This window comes from Thunnus maccoyii, chromosome 11, assembly GCF_910596095.1.
Source record: "Thunnus maccoyii chromosome 11, fThuMac1.1, whole genome shotgun sequence".
NCBI lineage: Eukaryota > Metazoa > Chordata > Actinopteri > Scombriformes > Scombridae > Thunnus > Thunnus maccoyii.
Genome location: NC_056543.1, coordinates 24,723,245 through 24,744,931, shown reverse-complemented (window position 1 = coordinate 24,744,931; position 21,687 = coordinate 24,723,245). Strand labels below are relative to the sequence as shown.

The following is a 21,687-nucleotide window of genomic DNA, read 5'->3' as shown; positions in this document are numbered from 1 at the left end:
GAAAATACTAAAGTACAAGTTTTAAAGGCCCTGCATTCAAAATTTTACTTAAGCAAAAGTACAGAATTATCACAAGTAAAAGTAATTATTATGCTGAATGGCCCATTCCAGTGTTATACAGTATACTACCAATCAATTATTGTTACACAACTGACTTTTCAACTGCTTTTATAGCTTTCTGTTAAACTGCTTTCAGTGCTTTAAGTTTAACTGACACTCAAACATATGCAGCTCCAAAACTGACACTTAAACTTAATTTCCTATTTACATTTATAATTACATTTTCAGCATTTCCATTTATTCAAATGTCATTTGAACTTCTTACAGTAATTGTAATTCAACTGCCACATTAACGTGCTCCATTTCAACCATTACAATTTTGTCAGCTGCAAATTTAGCCTCGAGCATGCATACATTTTCTTCAGATAATGGAGCATTTTTCTAGTTATATTATTAGATTATTATCATTGATGCGAGGTACTTTACTGTTGTAGTGCTTTATATACCTTGGGGTTAATCTGTAACAATGCATCATAATTTCTGAAAAGTAACAAGTAGTATAACAAATAAAATAAACGTAGTGGAGTAAAAAGTGCAACATTTCCCTCTGAAATGTAGTGTAGCCTGCAAGTATGTAGTAGTATAAAATGTAAATATTCGAGTAAAGCAAAAAAATACCTGCTGTTGTACTTTCTGCATCCTCACTAGTGATGCTGTGATCCTCATCCTTAAAACATGACATCATTGTGAAAGGCTGGTCCTCAGTCAGTGTGATGGGGGTAAGTAGGTGGGTGAGGGGAGGGGGGCATTCAACACTGCACATGACACACTGCGACTGCACGGCTGGTGTTGCATAGGGCGTAGGCATCGCTTTATCTCACCAAGCTTTCATTAGTTACATGGATCATCCTAGGCAAAAAACATGCACTCATCACCTTGCGGCTGCGTATGATCAACGTCACCTGCAAGAAAACGACGAACTACGGATAAAGAAAAACGCAATATCAGCGTTTATTTAACCCACTTGAACGTTTGATACTCTAACGCACCCCTTGCGTTAAATAGTTCCGACCAGATGCAATAAAATAAACAAATAGAGCCTTATCTACTTTTCTCCAGCCTCAACTAGGCCGCTGCCTTTGTTTTTAATGTGCTCCATATGGATTTTGTCAGCGGGGCAAAATTAGGAGACTAGTGTGTGAATCGCAAGCCGGTGTAAGTCAGATATGGCAGTAAGCACATCAGAGCCGCTCTGTCAGCCCTGCGTTTACCATGAAGCGTTTAAAGGTAAGTCTCAACACCAACGACTCGTTATGTTTTGTTAAATATGTTGCAGCGTTTTCGTGGGAATGTGATGTTTAGATTAAACTGCATCTCGGGAGGAGTGCGCCCTGCAGGTACGAGCTCCGTCTCATTTCAACACACTGACCACTCCCCTTCAGTCCTTAATCTCCAGCCTTCTGTTTGGACCTGTAGGATGGATGTCATATGTACATACTGCATATACAGTGTAGTGGTGCCCGCGTGTGTGTGTGTGTGTTAGTTGAGGTGTGAAGAGAAATGATGTCAGTACAGGCCTACTGATTTGGTTGCTGTGGTCAGTGGAGCTACAGGTGAAGAGACCTCTGATGCCGGTCCAGCTGAGTCCAGAGCAGGTGGGCCTGGAGATGCTGTGTCTTTGTGGGCAACTGGACCTCCTCATCAGAGCACAGATGCAGCAGGTAGGTCAACTTGAGCACTTGAGCATGCATCACTTCCATATCACTGTTGACATGTGTTACATCCCTCAACTTTCCCATCAGGTTAATCAATCTCCATCTAACTGACAAGTGACATTTAAGCAAAAGTCACATGTGCATCTGCAACGGCTGAACCAAAGCAAATAACATCTGGAAACACACCCGTTAAACGAGAGTCAATTAGCACTGGCTGTGCAGTGTGTTAATTATATCAGCTAATGTTGGCCATGCATCATGCTGAATTAAGAAGAAAAGAAATGTACTTGACGTTGAGTTGATGTATAACTTAATGTCCATACAACTACCATAAAGACTTGCACATGCATTTTTCCATCATCTTTAATTTGTTTTTCATCTGTTTTCTTTCATTTGAGGGAAAATAAAGCTTTTTTAAAAATTTGCTACACCATAATTCACATCAGATTGCTTGACTGGAAACACAGCAATAGAAAATGAAGCCAAACCAATGCAGGAACAGGCTCTACTTCTTTATACTGAGGCCGAACACTCACACTTTTCTTTTTTCTTTTTACTAAACCATGAGCAATAAATTCACACTTTCCTGTTTCTACTTGAGATGTTCTTGTGAGCTTGGAGTCCGTTTTACCAAAGTTGCAACGTACAAGATGCGATTTACAGCAAGAGATAATTTCCTTTCCTATTGATCCCAACACATTTGACTGAAGATGCGAGAGGACTGTGGGATTCAGTAATGTATCTGCAGTTTGCAAGTGACAATCATTTGTGAGATGGGTCTTTGCCACCGTTCGCAATCTGTGTATAAACAGTGCTCGCAAATTACTTTCATGAAACTGTCTCATAAGTCTAATATTTACAACTGCAATCAAAGGCAGCAGACTTGAGGAAATCATATCCAACTTCTTCTGCTTTGATTTTCTATGTTGTAGTTCCAGGAGCAGTTGGGGCAAGGCTGCAGCCCGGAGGAGTCAGACACTTTCCAGGCTCAAGGTCAGTGTGACAGCGTATTAAAGAGTTTAATTTGACTTGAGTAGCTCCTGTGTACTTAACTTTTTTTTTTTTTTTTGCTGTAATCTTAAAGGATCGGAGATTCTCGACCACATGCTGCAGTGCCTTGAACATCTACCAAAACCTATGCCACAGCTGGAGGTATCACATCTACTGTAATAACTAAGTCATTCACTCTACAAACCTCTCTAAACATGCTTGAAGTAAGAAGAACGTGACTGTAGGTGCAGAAACTGTACAAGAACTCAGCTGGTCTATGTGCTTCCTCAGGACTACCTGGACATGGTGGGTCTGTCCGCCATGTTTCCTCGTGTAGAGGTGTTCCTCATTCAAGGCAGCCCGGTAGACATGCTGGAGAGGCCGCCGATGGATGGTGAGAGATCTAGTTGACAGGGACATGAATTAATCCCCACACAAGAGGAAGAAGCACGATTCAATCTGTCATTGTTTTTGATTACAGATTATGAACAGATTAGATGCCAAACCTTTAAAACATCAAGAACTTCTTTTGCTACCTGGAATTCAGTTCAAGTTATTTATTTTCTCATTTATTCAAATACTTAAGTACAATTTTGAGGGATTTGTACTTTACTGAAGTATTTCAATTTCAAAGGAATATATTGCACCTTTTACTCTTTACATTTTGTTACATTTGTAACATTTATTTACAGCTAAGGTTAATGGTTATTTTTCATATTAAGGTTTTATATGCAAAAAATATCGTCTCATAAAAAATGATTCATTTCTATAGATTAAACTATAGTATATAAGTAGTTAAAATTAGCTCCACCTTGACTATCAACAGTATTAAAATGCTGCTTACATATTAATGAATTAGTTTTAATTATTGAACTATATTTACATGGTGGAATTCCTACTTTTACTCAAGTAAAAGGAACTATATTAAGGTGAAAATGAAGGTTCTGTTTGCACTTTTCATGTAAATGTGGAGGCCTTGTAGTTGACACAGTAACAAAGATCTTAAAATTTGTAGATGTGGACTTTCTAATCACACCTCTCCCTTTATGCAGGCTTATCACACAATCAAAACACACTCCTGTAACTAATGTAAGCCGATGCTTTTGTTGCAGAATACTTCTCCCACATTGCCAAATTGAACCAGCTCCTGGTGCTGAGTCAACAGCTAGAGGAGGATATCAGGCACCTAGGAAGTCATAAATACATCGCCCACCAGCTCTCGGTTATATATGTAAGTAACTCTATGTATCAGCTTTTCACCTATACTCCTATACACTTTTTTCTATCATGCATCAATGTTTTTATTTTACTTTGCAGCAAGTCATTAGCTCCTTCAGAGGAATTCAGGCCTTCTCTGAAATAAAGAAAGATATCGAGGCCAACTTCAAACAGATGAAACAGTCTCTAGTGATAGAGGAAGGCTCCAGGCATGAGCCTCAGCTGGCTGCTCAATACATCAACTGGTGAGTGAAAATCCAAATGTTATGTTGGCAGAGATCATAATGAATGCAGCAGCAACCTGAAAACAACATCCATGTGCTATTTTCTATATAGGATATTAGAAATAACTCACAGCTTGACATCAGTGGTGTTGTCACTACCGGAGGAGCTGACAGACGACCTCCACCAGGCCGTGACCTTCATGTCACAGTTCCTGTCCTGACTCGGCCCAAAGGGAACGCCTCTGTATCTATGAATCCTGACGTACTGGTGCACCAGGTTCCTCCAGGAGTCTCCGGCTTCTGATTGAACTGATGTTGGTTATGGCTGTGACAAGGTGCTACACAATTGGACTCAACTGATTGTAGAGCCTACTTCATTTACAACTCATGTAGGTTTTTATATTGTTCTTCTGAATGTGGTCTATATTAGTCTGTACGGTGAGTCAGCTGTTTTGAAATGAATGTAAGCTTGTTGAATCCCTCCTTGCACTACTGTTATAATTCTTTTTTTACTTATAGTGGGATAATAAAATTGAATGCAATAGGGAAATGTATTGTCCTCATTTCAAACTTCATGTTTGATACATCAGGCAGATGTGACTATAGCCAAGACTTTTACAGCAGACATTTTAATTTGTCATGCCAGATAAAGCACAGGTTTAACTAATAACAAAGACTCTGCCCTCATTATGCATGTAGGTGCACATCTACGCAGCAAGCTAAACATACTTCCAATTAAGGTTGAAGACGAGGAGCTGGCTTTTGACTTTTTACTGTATTGGACAATGAATTCAATGACAATAATTCACAAATCATAAAATGAGATATCGTAAACAATACTTAGGCTAAAGGTGTTGTAAAAACAAACTACTATGGCTTCAAAAAAGTATAGACCAGCTCTCAAATTAGTTACACTCTCTCTCATGCCAGGAAGAATCACCAGTGATAGAGCGACCTTAAGTACTCACAGTAATTCACATGGTAAACATACACATAGAGTCCATGAAAGTGAGCACTATAGTAAATTAACAGTATTACCACCATATTGTACTCCAAGCAAATATAATATCTAGCTTGGTTAACAGTAAACTGATAGTAGAAAATCAGTGGTGGAAAGTAAGTACTGTACTTAAGTACAATTTTGAGGTACTTGTACTGTACTCGAGTATTTCCATTTTAAGCTACTTTATACTTCCACTCTACTGCATTTCATAGGGAAATATTGCACTTTCTACTCCACTACATTTATTTGACAATTGAGTTTCAAGTGTGTGAGTATGAGTTGTTAACAGCTCCACCAAATAGTTATTTTTCCCTCTAAACTTCTCACATGGTTTCATTTCAATAAATGTTCAAATGATCCAATATTTCACCAAAAACGAAAAAACCAAAAACCAAAAACGGATTTGTGTATCAGAACTTTGTTTTTTCTACTTTCCTCTCCCATTAATCATCTCACGACCCCTCAGATTTATCTGGTGACCCTTTGGAGGGGCCCGACCCCTAAGTTGGGAACCACTGGACTAAACTAGCTAACTGTATATAAAGTAGTTCAAACTAGCTCCACCTCCAGCAGCTACAACAGTAACATGCTGCTCTAACGCTGATGCTTTAGTATTTATAAGCTAATGATGTCATATATAATAATATATCAGTCAGAGGGACCAAACCACTACTTTTACTGCAATACTTTAACTGCATCAAACTCATAATACTTATGTACTTTAACTTAATTTCTCATGCAGGACTTATACTTGTAATGGAGTATTTTTACATTGCTGTATTGGTACTTTAACTTCTGAACACTTCTTCCACCACTGCAGAAAACAAAATTAACAAGTCACATAACAGCTGTAATAAAACATCAGTCATCTGCTGAAAGTGGAAAGTTTCTCTGAGCTCATTGAAAATGAGATTTTTAGGTGTGGGCCAACGAGCAGCAATTATGGTCCAGTATGCAACTTACACATGTGTGATGTGGAAACTCGAAGGCATCAGTGCACATACACTGAGAATTGACTTTTCAGTGAAGCAGGAGACATCTTGTGTCCAACAGTTGAACTTTTGAAATGAAAAATATTTGTATATTCACAGATTCTGGAATTTTTAATGAGGGAGAAGGAATAGATGTCATTTTAAGTATTTCAAAGTGATACTTATTCTTTTTTTCCTGGAAAAACCATATCAGACACAGTAGATTGACAGAGTATTTTGATACAGACGGGTGACAAATGACAGGTGAAACCAATATAAAGTGTCTTAGTAAGGTTTTGGGCCACCACATGCCACCAGAACAGCTTCAATGCGCCTTGACATGCAAGTCTCTGAACTCTTCTGGAGGGTTGAACCCCCATTCCCTCATTTGGTGTTTTGATGATGGTGGTGGAGAGCGCTGTCTAACACATCAGTCCAAAATCTCTCATAGGTGTTCAATTGGCTTGAGATCTGGTGACTGTGAGGGCCATAGCATATGATTCACATCATTTTCATACTCATCAAACCATTCAGTGACCCCTTGTGTCCTGTGAATTGGGGCATTGTCATCCTGGAAGAGACCACTCCCATCGGGATAGAAATGTTTCATCATAGGATAAAGGTGATGATTCAGAACAACTTTGTATTGATTTGCAGTGACCCTTCCCTCTAAGGGGACAAGTGGACCCAAACCATGCCAGCAAAATGCCCCCACAGCATAACAGAGCCACCAGATCCCCTCACCGTATTAGCGAAGCATTCAGACCTGTACAGGTTTTTCCTTATATTTGTCACCCGTCTGTATGTCTTTTTAGATGTCTGAAGGGGATCTTTAAGATATCTGCTCGTATGTGAGTAAATGGCTCCTCCTGCTGTTCATTTCCTGCGACGACAGGTCCCTCTTAACGACTAGTAGTTAAAACATAATACAAAGTACTGGTTAATTTCATTTGTTAAATACAAACAGGCTAGGTTAATACACCTAACTTACAGCAAGAAGTATGAAATACGGTGCATTATTGTTTATTGGTTTGTGTGGCAGCAGTAGGCTACTACTCCTGTCTGCAGTACAGTATGTCTCTTGGGTCTGAAATGTCTCCTGCAGATGTTGACAGCGCTGAGGTATGCAGAAAACCCGACAGGACGCGGTCTGTCTGTGACAGCCGGCAGGGGCGGGACAAACGTGTGAGTGACGTGGCGGAAACCCAATCATGTAATTGTGTTTTGATTTGTCACCCAATCAGGACGTGTTAGGCTGTCCGACAACTTGACTGTGAGAGCCGAGGCGAAGACACAACAAGGAGGATATCCGTGGAGACATCTGAACTATTTGAGTCTTGACAGCTTTTGGTTTTAAAATAATACCTCAATGAACATCACAGAAGCACGAAGCAATGTAAAGAGGGTAAGTTTGAAAAGTTTAGGAGCGACTGACCTGTTAGTCTTACCCAGTGTTCATCTTTGTTACATTGTACGCACCAGCTCATGAAATTGTTGTTGATATTTCAGCTTTTGGATAATTATTTGTCAGCGAACAGACTGGCAGAATAGCAGACTCGCCTCTTAGCTGTTTCTCTACCGTTCAACCCTCCTGGGGCCAAGCAGCCACTCTGCCGAGGTGTCCTTGAGCAACCGTATAAACCCTCACTTGCTCCTACCTGTGGAGTAGACATGCAAAAGATTCATTTCATGCAAGAATGAAGCCAGAGGAGCCACCAGCCACCCTGCAACCTCTTCTCACTATAGACAGAGTCAATACGAGCCAGATAGTCATAATTGTAGTTGCACATTGTCTTAATAGCTGTCTGTTTTTTTTTAAAATTCTCAGATGAATTTCCAGATGCAGAGACACACACCTGAGCCCTGTGTGAAGAAGACCTGAGGAGGAGATGATACCAGATCCCACAGCTGTAGCTGCGTCCAGGCCCTCAGAGCAGGAGTAAGAATCTCTCCGGAAGTCATCTGCTTAATTGACAGTGTCCTTAAGAAATCATTTTTCTTTTCTTTTTTTGTAATCTATCAATTTCATGTTTTTGACTTTCCAGGAAGAACTCTCAGGGTGAAGCACACTCCTCCCGGGCTGTCAATCATTCAGAGGATGAGTCCGGGAATGAGAACAGACAAAAGAGTGTGGTAGGTGTTATTGATGATGTTATAATGGGGGGAAAAAAGGCTTTTGTTGATGCAGAGTTTTCTTTTTGTCATATATGATTGTAAACTGAATATCTTTTGCTTTTTGCACTGTTGGTCAGAGAAAAACAAGGTCTCTGGGATTTTATAATTTTTTTTATAATTTTTCATTATTTTATAACCTTTTGTACAGACAAGAAGATTAATAATAATTGGCAGATTAATTGATCATGAAAATAATCGTTAGTTGTGGCCCTTGATATTTTCAGATTTATCATTATTGTTAATCTCTCTCATTGATAGAGCTTCAACTTCAATTTAATAATTGATAATAAATGAAGAAGAGACATCATTTCTTGAAAGCTATTTCACCAAGTGCTGCTCAAGTGTGATGGAGGTCAGTATCACCCAGGTGGAGGAGGGAAGTGTCTAAGTGGCTCGCTTGAATTTGCACCTTGATCAACAAGAGACTTTGGCGATGACGCAGACGAGTCTGCCATTCAGAAATACATTTGTAATTTGGTCTGTTCAAGATGCGCTGGTGAAAAATCATTCATATAGTAATGTAAATAATTTAAAACATCCACAGTTTATCTATTTACATCCCTTTCCGTCATGTTTTCGAACCCCACAGAGAAGAAGGAAGAGAACACACAAGGGCTTAGAGAATGTCAAGCGCAAAAATGCCAAAGCCAGCCGCAGCAGTGTTAGCAGAGCAGGTGGCAGCCACAGCAGACGGAGGCATGTGGAGGCTGTCACCCTGTTCGAGGTTATCACCATGGGCAGAAGTGCCATGCAGGTAAAATTAGATAGACTTTGTAATGGATAAAGTAGTAAACAGTTTACAAAAAGAATGAGCCCATATCCTATTTATAAAAACACCTGAGTATACTAGCCTGGATAAGCTGATATTACCTGGTATATTTTGATGTGGGAAGGTGATGCCGTAGTAAGTCTCATTTTCAGAATATGAATAAAAACTCATTGACTCTGTTGTGATGTCTGAGCAGGCGGTGATTGATGATTGGATTGAGGCATATGTGACAGACAGAGACACGTCTCTCCTCGATCTCATCAGCTTCTTCATCCAGTGCTCTGGGTGCAAAGGCAAGCAGTCATCACACACACACACACACACATGCAGAATACAAAGAATTGCGTCTATGTTTCCCTTCTCTCTCTTTTCCAGGTGTGGTCACAGCAGAGATGTGTCAGAGCAGAGAGGACAGTGATGTCATGAGTAAGATGGTGGAGGAGTTGGATGAGGTAAGAGGTCTTCAATCTGTATTTCTTCCCCCTTTGTGTGTGTTGCATCAGTTTTAATGCTTTGAACTGAAACTGTGTAATGTTGTGTGTTTCAGGTCGCTGGTCTGCAGTACAAGAAGTTTCTGGCTTTTCCATGGATCCTCACAGTCACATGGCCAATGGATATGGTCGGTCGTACCTCCCTGCTTACTGTACTATTACAGTCATGTAGATAGTATTTCATATACATATCATCTTCCAGTTATTGAAGAGTCTAATATCTAAAGCACCTTTTTGCAAAATAATTTCTTCAGTTGGAGATAAACATATTATTTGTTTTGAATAATTAACCCATGGTGTGTCTGAAATCAATTACTGATTCACTTATTTTCTACTCTTTACACGATAAAATTCCATTGGAGCACTTATTAGTGAGTAGTATCTGACAATTATGGATTGCAAATAAATTTTGGATGTTGTAGTGTCACATAATTCATTTATACATCCATCAGGAGAAAAAGCATAGAATTGCACTGTGAGTGTTTTTGCAAAAAGTTGCGTATTTGCTATGGATGCAAATAGAATTCAGCCATGTAAATGGTTAAAAGCTCTAATGTATTCAATTTAGTGTTTTAATACCTTATACAGTGTTTTTTAAAATACTTAATTTATTCAGGAGCTTCTACAAAAACTTTTTCTGAGAATTGCAACTGGCTCCAATCTTTGCTCCTCATCGGCTCCTCTATTTCAAGAAACTCAACCTCTTACAATTTATGACATTAACATTTTCCAAATATGTACTTTTACATAAACGTTACAATTCAAAGAGGGAAATATTCCAGATCATTCCAGTTCTCATTATTTCACTCAGATTCACTCTTCATTCTTATTCAACCAGACATTCATGTAGTCTTTATCTTCACAAACATCTGGTAACCAGAGGTCAATTTTCAATCGGATACAGGGGTCCAAATTTATAGAAATACTGTTCTCATCATGTTAAAATGTCTTCTTCCTTTAAGAGGATATTTTAAAAAAGGCTTTAATTTTGGTTTTATAAAGACAAAATGCACAGTGCTCGTTCTGGTTCAGCTGAAGCTAATATGAGGTAGTATGAGGATGATATATCTTCTAGTGTTATGATCCCAACAAGGAAACACTGTCTGGGGGAAACACAAAGAGGGAATCTTGCACTAAAAACACGGTAACTTTGGTTTAAACGATTGAGTAATCCCTCATTTTGTTATGGCTCGGACCAATATACAGTTTAAACAAGAAAGGTCATGTCAGGGAAGATGCTCTTTAAATTCATTGAGGCCATTGCTGCTTTTTAAAGTGTTTTTCTCTCTTTTTCCCTTCCTCTCTACTGCAGGACAGTGTGGAGTATCCTCTCATACAGTCCGGACCGTACGGCCGCTGGTTTCACTCTGAGTTCTGTGACTTTGTATCGGTGCTGGTGGCTCAGTGTCAGCACAGCGTCATCTTTGACAGTTATCTGATAAACACCCTCATCTCACTGCTCACTGAGCTGTCCAACTCGTATGTACGAGCCTTCAGACACACCTGCACGCTGGCAGGTAAGTGATAGAAAACATACCCACACTCAGATACATAAGTATATTCAATAAACTAATCTGTACTCTGGGTTTTAATCTGGGGGTCCTTGATAAGCGGTGAAGCTGCTGAGCTCTCTGGTGAGTGTGGCTCTGAGCCTGAGCGTCGGCATTGAAAACAGTCAGAAACTGCAGGCGGTGCAGAAGACGAAGACCATGAGGCAGAAAAGCACGCCCCAACTGGAGAGAATACAGAAGAAGATCACAGAGGTAAGACCCGTTGTACACGATACCTGTGTAGAAAGAAGTAAGACACATCTTACTCACTGGGTGCCTTTACTAATGTCCTTAAGCTGCAGGAGAAGAAGGCAGAGATAGAGGGCATGATGGACATCATCTTCAAGGGAATTTTTCTTAAGCGATATCGGTACATTCACCTGTTTCTCTCATAGTGTTGGTTTCAACATAGCTTTAAATCTAATTCGGTTTGGAGCTGACTTTGTGTGTGTGTGTGTGTGTGTGTGTGTGTGTGTATGTGTGTGTGTGTGTGTCCATACAGTGATGTGCTTCCAGAAATTCGCTCTCTCTGTATGGAGGAGTTGGGTTTGTGGATGAAACTCTACAGCTCTGTATTTCTCAATGATAGTTACCTCAAATACATGGGCTGGATGATGCATGACAAGGTAAACAACAACAAAGACAAACTTATAAACATAAACGTAAAAATAATAATAATTTTGATACTTTTGTGAATAATATTTTTTTGAGAATGTTGGCTGACTGCTGTGAAACTAGTCATCATAACTAGAAATGTTTTGTCTTTGGCCTTTCTTGTAAAATTGAAAACCAGCTAAAAACTATATACGCTATTAATCTTTGACATGCGTATCATTTTCCAGATACCAGATGTGCGTCTGAAGTGTGTGTTAGGTCTACAGGATTTATATGGAGATCCTCTGCTCCTGCCTAAACTAGACCTGTTCACCAGCCGCTTCAAGGTAACCACTTCTCTTTAAAGCTGCATTAACTGATTTTTGACCACTAGGGGGCAGAAGAACATATAAACAATGACAATAATTTATGGGCGTAAAACAAAAACAATGAGCTAAAATAGGTCAAAAAGCTCTAAAGAGCCGAGGAGTTGGGTGCTGTGTTTTTGATGCTGCATGCGATTCTACAAACACTACTTTCACATTCCACAGAGTTGATGCAATGTTATTGTTATTCAAAATGATAATTAATACAGGTTTAAACAGAAATGTTTGTGTAAGTGTACATGTTCATGTGTGACGTTGACTGTCTGACTACTCCAGGACCGGCTGATCTCCATGACTCTGGATAAGGACAATGAAGTGGCTGTGCAGACCATGAAACTGCTGGTGCTCATCTCCAAGTGAGTTTCCAGCCTGTTTGTTGTTAGCATCCTTTTTAAATCATTATTTTTTTCCCACCATTGTTCTTTGCATCAAATTCCTTCTGACTCCTCAGAATGTCTGATGATGTGCTCAGTCCAGAGGACTACAAGCAGCTCCTCCAGTTTGTTTATTCCTCGCAGCGCCCTCTTGCAGCCACCGCAGGGGAGCTGCTCTTCTCAAGGTATGTCGATTTCCATCATTTCAAAAAAAAAAGAAAAAGTCATTATTATTTACCTGGATATTGTTGGCCTCTTTCAGGCTTCTCAACACCTTTGCTCCTGCAGCTGATAATCAGGATGGAATGAATGAAGAGGAGGCTCATAAAGAGCAAACATTTGCCAGACTGAAGGCTCTGCTGCAGTTCTACCAGGACTCTGAGGTGAAATGAACTGGCCCTTTCAATTCAAGGGATTTATTTTGGCAAATAAAAACATTTGAATGCACTTATGATATAGAGGGACATGTGGTATGTTTAGATCACAACAGTATGTGTGTTTTGTACATGATTGTAGCAGGTGGAGACAGTGTTTATATGGCATTAACATGTTTTTGTGTGCCTACAGCTGCACAAGCATGTGGTGTACTTAGTGGACAGTCTGTGGGACTGTGGTGGAGCACTGCTGAAGGACTGGCCCACACTCACATCTATACTGTTGCAGGACCCTTCTTCACAGAGCCCAGGTTAGAAAATGTGTGTATGTGTGTGTTGGTGGTGGTGAGGTAGGCAGGAGTGTACTGGAGTTTGTCAGTTGGTTCAGTTGAAATCATTTTTCCAGCAATATTGTTGATGAGTGCAGACATGCACAAGCATTCTGTTATATCTAGTGTTTATTGAACATTTCTGATGCCACAGACATGTAAGACCATGTTGATAAGGAGAGAACAGTTGGAAGAGTATAACAATGCACACTGAGATTAGGGACAGACAAAGACATGGGTGATTAGTCTCCACTGAAGTGAAGTATATTCAATAAATGTAAGCCCATGAAGACAGGAGATAGGACAGGATCACCAGCTGGTGGAGGATCGGCCCTCTCAGTTGAATCACTGCTGACATCCTAAAGATCACGGATGGTGGTATGTTGTCCAATAATAGGTCTGAAAAACAAAATGACAGGATCACGATGATGTTTAAAGAGCAACATCCAATGATGGAGTGACTCAAGGAATGTGGCAGAGAGATTAATGGCCAGACGGGTTGACACAAGGATTTGTGAATGAGAAGAAGTTTAAGCATAGGAAACGAGAAGAGAGAGAAAATCATAACATACCACTGCTAGTTATTATTATTATTCATAAACCTTACCATAAATTTTCTGTTCATCTCTGGGGGAGATTATGTCACATGCATTAAGTCTACAGCAGTCATCATCCTATGTGTGTGTGTGTGTGTGTGGGCAGAACAAGCAGTACTTGTGGAGATCTTGGTGGCGTCGGTGCGTCAGGCATCAGAGGGACCAGCACTGGCGGGGAGGAGCGGAGCCAAGAAGGTTAGTGGGACATACAGTACTGTATGTTCCCATGTATGAAACATTTCTGATAAAATCTATCTATCTACTGTCACCTGAAATCTGATGTGATAGAAATACTGAGCAATGCAGGTATTGAATTATATTTTACAAATGAGTGTTGTAGAGGAGTAGAGGAGTGTGAGGCGGGTCTTGTCTCGAGCAGCAGAGTCATGTTTATTAGGCTGCAGCTGGGAAAACTCACATAAATGATGCAAGAGAGGAGGAGACAACATATTAATATAGTTAGATCAATATAACTATAACTATGTAGAGTCACAGGGAGGGTTTTATCCCAGGCTCTAGGGAATGTTAAGGCATAATATTATAGGATAATAATTCATAGCAAGATAATACTTTCCACAATTGAATTAAATGTTCCTCCACAGTGAGTATATATGTGTCAATATGTGTTTTCACCACCAGGTTATGAGTGCCAGAGAAAAGAAAGTTCAGATTGATGACTGCTCTAAGCTCACTGAACATCTCCTCCCGGTGCTTCCAAAGTTACTGTCCAAGGTATTTAGTCTACACACAATTGTTATTATAATGTTTGTCAGTTTCATTTTGTAACATTCACACCTCTTTGTAGCACAATCTCTGACGTTCTTTGGTGTTGATGCAGTTTTCAGGTAGCCCGGACATTGTTGCCTCCCTGATGAAGATCCCTCAGTACTTCCTCCCAGAGTGTCCCGAGGCTGAAAACACGCAGGTCTGCATCCAAAACTTTCAACTTACACAAATACTGCTGTGGAAAAATGAACGGGATGACACTCTTAGCTCATCTTTAGTTAATTTCTTTGTCACCAGCAGCTCTGTAGTGTTGGACCAAAGAACTGGAGCCATGAAATCAAACTTTTGTTTTAATTGAGAATGTATTACTATTATTATTACTGGGCCACTGTTATCAATGTGAGTAGTTTAATTAAATAGTTAATAGTTATAAATGTATTATTAAAATAAAGGAAAAATGCTGAGAACATTGTGCATGCCTCAAGGCTGCGCTGGGCAGATTTTTAATGGTGAAATTATGACTGGAAACATTACTTAGTATTCATGAATTGTTAAAATTCTCATTTAGTTTTATGTCAATCAGCTAATTGTTTTAGCTCCTTGACATTGTCATTATTTGCGCAAATTGGTATTAGCTTTTGGGTACAAATATTCAAAGTAGTAGGCGTGTCTCTGATCCTCTTCCTCAGGTGGCATCCAGCCTGATGGCAGAGATGGGAACAGTTCTAAACCTCCACTCGGACCCTGCTGTCCTGGAGGCAGCGGCCCGCACGTACCTCAGTCTGTGTGGGGAGGAGACAGCCTGGTGCTCCATGGCTCAGACTGCCAGAGACACCCTGGTCCAGGGCTGGGTGGACCAACTGACAGCACTGCTGGAGGACTCAGTCAAGGTGAATTATACTATATGGCCAAATGTATGTGGACAGTTTTTCCATGTTTTTTGTGTTTTTCATGGTTTTGGCTAGAAACCTTAGTTCCGATTAAAGTAAATGTGAAAAGGCCTTAACCTGTGATTAGGGGTCTCTAGCAGACATTACTTTACATTAAGATGTCACAAGCGAAAAAGGTTTGGAACCACTGGTATAGAGGCATGACTTGACTTGACAAGATGATTTATTATTTCCTGTTCTTACCTCTCTGTCACAGGATGACAGTTTCTCTGCTGACGAGGAGAAAACAGGAGAAATTTTAGCCACACTGAAGAAACTCAGAGCTTTCCACAAGTACGATTTGACAGCTGTTCAAAATGAAATGTGAAATGTGAGCTTAATATTCTGCCAGTGATTTATTTATTATTTATTTATGTATTTATTTGCTGTACACACCTGTGTCTCTGCATGTTGTGATAGCTGTCATGACCTCTCCCGGTGGAATTTGTTTGACCTGCTGTCCCCTCTCCTGTCAGCGGAGAGCAGCCAGGGAGGAGCGCCGCCTGAGGTACCATCACTGCCCTCTCTCCAAGTTTAGCACCTGATAATTCCTGATAACTTTTTTAAAAATCACATATTCTCATATATCAACAATGACCTCAAGTTTTCACTGTCTTTCTATTTTAAGTTTACTCAGTCTCTTTCTCTTTTTTCTGAAGGTGCTACTGGAAGTACTACAGTGTCTGTGTTACTCCATGCTCTGGTCTCTCAACACGAGCGGTGAAACTCTAACATCCAAAGTGAGTTACCTCTGATTTACCTTTCAGGCTGAAGCTGAAGCTTTTAACTAGTGCAACTATGACAATTTAGCAATATGACTATAAAAAAGTTTGTAAGAGATTTTGAAAAATTGCCTAAAATATTGATACCTGTGTATTGAACAATTATAAGTATGTATTCTACTGATAAATATTCACATCTTAGTTCACATCTTATGTTTTTTATTTTTGTTTGTACCATCTGTGGCGTTGATTTTAATGCATTATCAGTGGAGATTAATTAAAATAGTTATGTGTTCCCAGCCCCACAGTGATAGTAGAAGGAACTTAAAGTCTCAGGTACCAACAATTACAACCAGGCAGTGCAGCGACTCACGTATCAGAACTTCAGCAAAGAAAGCGTCAAGTAAACAGGAAGAAGGGTGATGCAGATGACACATGAAGAAAAGAGGGGGAGATGACTAATGAGCAAGAGAGTATAATGTTTGTTACAATTTCAGCCCACCTGTTCCTCTCTAGAAAGCTTGTACATTAACCAAATTTAATGCAAAATGCAGCACAGTTTGTCAATCATCAGTTTTCCTTGCCCTAAAGCCCTGTGTGTGTGTGTGTGTGTGTGTGTGTCTCAGGATAAGGCTGTGGCCCAGAGGCTCCAGCTGCGTCTGCTCAGTGAGAGGAGTCATCACTATCTCTCCCACCCTGACCACAGTGTGAGGCTGCAGGTCAGACAGGAAGCACAGACTCTTGTTTTTATCGTTGCTTGCACCGTTTTCATTTTCTTCTTGCCTTTCTTACATCCTTTCATTCTTCTTAGGCTTTTCTGGGTGTCTGTGATGTCCTGACAGCTCATTCCTACCAGTTACACGTGTGGGATCCTTCCTGCTGCGGTCCACTGCTCTACACACCCAGTCCCAAACTGCAGAGGGCGCTGTTGACCTTTGTATGCGGGCACGTCTTTATTGGCGCCGACTGTGACAGCCAGAGCAGTGGTGAGACCTGGGCATACTTACCTGAATATTTTTTTTTCCACTTACTTAACCTTCCTTCAGATCTTTATCTACATAGAGTTCAAAACTTAAGAATAAATGCAATTCCTACACAGTATTTTTGTTTAGTTGAGGATACTTTTAAAAAAATTGTATATTGTATGTATTGTGTATTTTTACCCTTTTGTAACAGACAACTAAGGTCCCTCACTGGATTTGAACCAGGGACATTGTGATTACGGTTTATGGTATGTGTCATAACGAATGGTTTCACAGCTGCACTGCAGCGGTGTGTTTGACAAACACATATAACCAGGCAGTGTGTGAGACACTCAGGAGAAAACATGTTATGATATTGCACAGTAGATGGCACTCTCACTCTGTCAGAGCATCTTTTTTCGGCCGTTCGGTGCTCTGAGGGAAGAATTGATTCAGTGTAGCAGCTCACTGAGGTAAAAACATGCAGGTATTAAATGCACAGCCACATATTTGGCTTAATAACTCACTGCAGAGCTGCCTGCTGACTGTAAATGGGCTCTGATTTACAACCTGACCTGACAGTTGACCCTCAATTACAAAGGAAACCATGTTAATATCCTCAGACTGAAACTGGGTTGACTAATTTGTGTGAAAGGATGTTGTAGTTTGTTATGAAAAGTGATGCAGCCTTTAAATAGATGACTTCAGTCTGCTCCTGTCCATTCTAAAATGAAGAAAACAAGAAAGACATGTTGGAAATACATAGGTGGCATTCTCTTTATAAAGTCCTGCAGGTAAACTTATGAATTCATTCATGGCTGACTATAAGTAAAACATTTTATTATCCTTACAATAGCTTCAACTTTCAGAGACTTATTGCATCCAAATATGGGGTAGTCCAGAGAAGTCAATAACTGTCCTGGTGGGAATCTCTTAAATGTTCAACCAAATACAATATGGGACTATTGGTTTTTGAACATGTAATAAAAAGCTATTGTTTTATTGGATTTGCCTGGTAACAGTTTTGTTATATAGACAGTGTTTTCTATTAGCTGCTGGATCAAAGATCACTCGGAGGGCAAGGGCAGAGAGTTAAATCATAAAATCAGGGCAATCTCTTTCCGTGAGAAAATTCCATTAACTCTGGCTCACCTCGGAGCCTATTTTATTAGCCTTGTGAAAGATTGAAGCCACATGGTGTCACAACCATAACTCTACTCTTATGTTATCTTTGATTTCCACCTGCTAAAGCCATTGTCCTGAAACTAACTAAAACTAAAACACTCTTTCCCGCCTCTGCTTTGTTCTTTTCTCTCTGCTATATGATTTCTCATGATTAATCGCTCCTCTTACTGTTCCCCTGTCCCCGTCTCTCGCTCTCGACCACTTCACATCCAACCACGCGCTTCAACTCCATCTGGCTCCCTCAGTCAGTGAAAACTCTGAAGTGGAGAGGCTGGAGGACCTTCACAAACGAAGAAATCTGCTCGCGGCTTACTGCAAACTGATAGTACATGGAGTGCTGGAGATGAGCATGGCAGCTGAGATCTTCATGTATTACATGAAGGTAAAGGTTAACTCCTTAAAGAAATAGTTTGACCCTTTGGAAAATACACTTATTTGCTTTTGCGCTTAGAGTTAGATGAGGAGAAGGAAACCTCTCTCATATCTCTTCATCCAATATAAAGTTACAACCGGATGTTAGCTTAGATTAGTTTAAAGACTGGAAACAGCTAGCCTGGCTCTGTCCAAAGGTAACAAAATCTGATATTGTGATACCTGAAAACATGATATCTTGTTGGCGCAGTGACTTCCTGGGATTTCCGCTTCTGGCAAGACCTCATCGAAGAAACAGTCCCACACATAACCCTATGTAAAACCATAGCTTGTAGTTTTTACACTTATGTTTTTGGACAGATTAAACAAAAGAGAAATCAAGTGTTAGTCAGTGAGCTTTAGAGGTGCTAGTAGGCAGATTTTGTTACCTTTGAGCAGAATTAGGCTAGCTGTTTCTCCCCGTTTCCTGTCTTTGTGCTAAGCTAAGATAACCGACTTCTGGCTCCAGCTGACCCCAGCTTGTGCTTGAGTCACAGCACTAATCATGAAAATTTTCCGAAAAATAATTAACCACCAATCTTTGAAAAACCCAGAAAATCGCTGAACAACAAGAACAACTTGCATGAGAAGATGCACAACCTGGAGCTAGCTCCAACAGATATGTCTGAATGTGGCATCAATCATTTCATCTAACTGTTGGCGGGAAAGCGTATTTTCCAAAATGCAAACTATTCCTTTAATGTTTGTATTTCCTACAGATCTCTGGCTGGAGTGTCTAATATTATTTTCTTCCTCTTTGTTGGCAGCACTATAACAACTTTGGAGACATCATCAAAGAGACGATGTACAGGACCAGACAGATAGATAAGATAGAGAGCGCTCGTACGCTGGTGCTCTGTTTGCAGCAGGTACACTGAAGTCAGGTACACATCCTAAAAAATACACTTCAACAGCTGACAGATGCTGATGTGCATTTCCCCTCGTTCCTCAGCTGTTTGTGCGTCTCAAACGGGAGCAGGAGAGTGGAGGGAGGCCTCAACCAGGAGTCCAGACCTTCACCAGCATCAAGGAGCTGGCCAGGCGCTTCGCCCTCACGTTCGGGGACCTTGTCAAGTTTCGTGAGTGTGTCGTCATGATCCACAGGTCAGCACGGGCTTTTGTTTCTCTCGATGTGAATGTGTTTTGGTGGGTTTTTGTACCTAAGGTTTGTGTGTTACTGTGTGCAGGAACGGCATAGAATTTGTGTTCCAAGAGTTCAGCCAGACCCCAGAAACGCCCACACCTCTGTACCTCTCCTACTTGACCATACTCAGCGAGTTCTCCAGCAAGCTGCTCAAACCAGACAAGAAGACAGTGTGAGTGCTGCATGCAACATACAGTACATGGCTCGAAACAAGCTTTAAAACATCCTAAATATGGCCTTTTGAAGTTTCTTAAAGTGTGTTTGTGTCTGTGCAGGTTCTCCTACCTGCAGAAGCACACTGCAGAGCACATTGTAGACCTCAGGGAGGAGTGCTGGCAGCCACTTATCTACTATCGAGCTTCCCTATTGGCTGCCGCTGAAGGGGAGGACGCTGTGTCCTACGTTAGCTCTGATAGGAAGCTCAACCCACCCAGTCGTTCTCCCTTCTCCAAACAAAAACTAGAAGGTACTGCCCTAAACAAGAAAGTCAAACACAGATTTATGTTGTTGCTACCAGCTGCATCATGTGTGTATCTTTCTTGTTTAAAAGGAAGCAAGTCTCCCTGTCCGTTCAGCCCAGTCGAGTCCAAACTTAGTAAAGTCCAAAGATCCAGTTTTAGTCTAAGGTGAGGCTCAGGGATTATTCCTCTCATTCATATTATTATTCATTTTAAAAACCAGCTGCAAACCAAGTCTTCTTCATTTTGCTCACATTCATTCCTGTACCCTCATCTAACTCCTCAGCCTTCAAGAGAAGACAACTGATACGGATCCATTTTCTGTCCCCGTGGAACCTCCTGCAAGAAGACTGACCACTGAGGAATCTGTCCTCAGCACCGGCAACGAGGTGGATGATGACACTGTGGAAGTTGAACTTTAAGTATGAGGAGGTCGTGGAGAATTGGTGCTCCTGTCAGGACTGGAAATCACAAAATCTGAGAAAAATGGATTCCTTTTTTTGCACCTTGTAACTAGTGTCTTTGGTGTTCTGACGCCCACACATCCCAGTATCCAATTTTTGTACGTTTCCGTAACATATCTGGCAATATTCTATATTTTTCTTGTTGCCAAAAAAAATCCCAAACCAAGTCAGTGAATGTTATTCCTCAAACAAGTATTGCCTGTGTAGCCAAAGCTTGATATTGTTTATTCCTCTGTGCCATAAACTTTGATTGTTGCTCAGAATGTAATAAAAACACATAAATGAGACACTGTTGCACTCGATGACATGTTCCTTCCTTATGATGAACATGGGCAATGTAGTTTATTTTGAGTCAATCTCACATACACCGACTAAACTGACAATAACACCAAATGTGTATTAATTCACAGGCGAAAATAGTCCCCATGAAATGCATTACTTACTCCTGTTTTAGTTACATTTGCTAAATACTACAGTATCAAGCTGTTTTAGGAAATTACTAAACATTTAAAAACATGTAATTATAAATTTGCGTCTTTTCTAAATAGTGATGACTTAAGTAGGGACCAACCGGCTTGTAGCTGAGTGCCAGAGACAGGGTATGGAAGTCAGAAAGTGCTAAGAAAAGGACTAATGCACTGTTGGTTTTAGTCTTTTCATGGGATTTGTTGACAATACAAAAAATTGAGAATAATGCCTCATCCTTTAAAGAATGCCAGATTACATTTGACTAAGGTCATGTATTTTATTCACAAAACACTTTGATTTGTGGACCAACTGTATTAGTATATGAAAAGATGTTTTCCCCATATATAATTTTATACTGTACTTGAATGTAACATTAAATGATACATATTTTTCTTTTTTTGCTTGGCCCTGCGATCACACTCTGGTCCAAGATTTATTGCACAGTGTGAATTAAAAATT

At 40.2% G+C, this 21,687-nt stretch overlaps 2 protein-coding genes across 4 annotated transcripts; both read left to right on the top strand.

The window, feature by feature from the left end:
* Positions 1-18: 18 nt before the first annotated feature.
* Positions 19-4,684, top strand: si:ch211-218d20.15. Of its 2 annotated transcripts, none has more exons than XM_042426987.1 (8): positions 19-779; positions 1,603-1,721; positions 2,648-2,708; positions 2,800-2,867; positions 2,997-3,099; positions 3,818-3,936; positions 4,023-4,168; positions 4,260-4,684. In XM_042426987.1, exons 2-8 carry the CDS (start codon positions 1,629-1,631, stop codon positions 4,366-4,368), a joined length of 699 nt encoding a protein of 232 aa, XP_042282921.1. In that variant the 5' UTR covers positions 19-779; positions 1,603-1,628; the 3' UTR covers positions 4,369-4,684. The 2 variants fall into 2 exon arrangements, with proteins under 2 accessions (XP_042282921.1, XP_042282920.1); XM_042426986.1 differs by lacking the exon at positions 19-779 and adding an exon at positions 823-1,287.
* Positions 4,685-7,381: 2,697 nt separating this feature from the next.
* si:ch211-269e2.1 (cohesin subunit SA-2) lies at positions 7,382-21,033 on the top strand. 2 transcript variants are annotated; one of them, XM_042426984.1, is made up of 32 exons: positions 7,382-7,526; positions 7,950-8,060; positions 8,167-8,254; positions 8,886-9,050; positions 9,262-9,358; positions 9,441-9,517; positions 9,613-9,684; positions 10,869-11,073; positions 11,168-11,319; positions 11,403-11,476; positions 11,609-11,732; positions 11,949-12,047; positions 12,363-12,442; positions 12,538-12,645; positions 12,723-12,843; positions 13,028-13,145; positions 13,866-13,954; positions 14,399-14,491; positions 14,598-14,684; positions 15,175-15,375; positions 15,632-15,708; positions 15,835-15,922; positions 16,074-16,154; positions 16,763-16,855; positions 16,948-17,122; positions 18,529-18,665; positions 19,462-19,563; positions 19,647-19,798; positions 19,882-20,010; positions 20,114-20,304; positions 20,389-20,464; positions 20,583-21,033. In XM_042426984.1, the coding sequence occupies exons 2-32, from the start codon at positions 8,011-8,013 to the stop codon at positions 20,716-20,718; spliced, it is 3,537 nt and encodes a 1,178-aa protein (XP_042282918.1). In that variant the 5' UTR covers positions 7,382-7,526; positions 7,950-8,010; the 3' UTR covers positions 20,719-21,033. The 2 variants fall into 2 exon arrangements, with proteins under 2 accessions (XP_042282918.1, XP_042282919.1); XM_042426985.1 differs by lacking the exons at positions 7,382-7,526; positions 7,950-8,060 and adding an exon at positions 8,555-8,648.
* Positions 21,034-21,687: the final 654 nt, after the last annotated feature.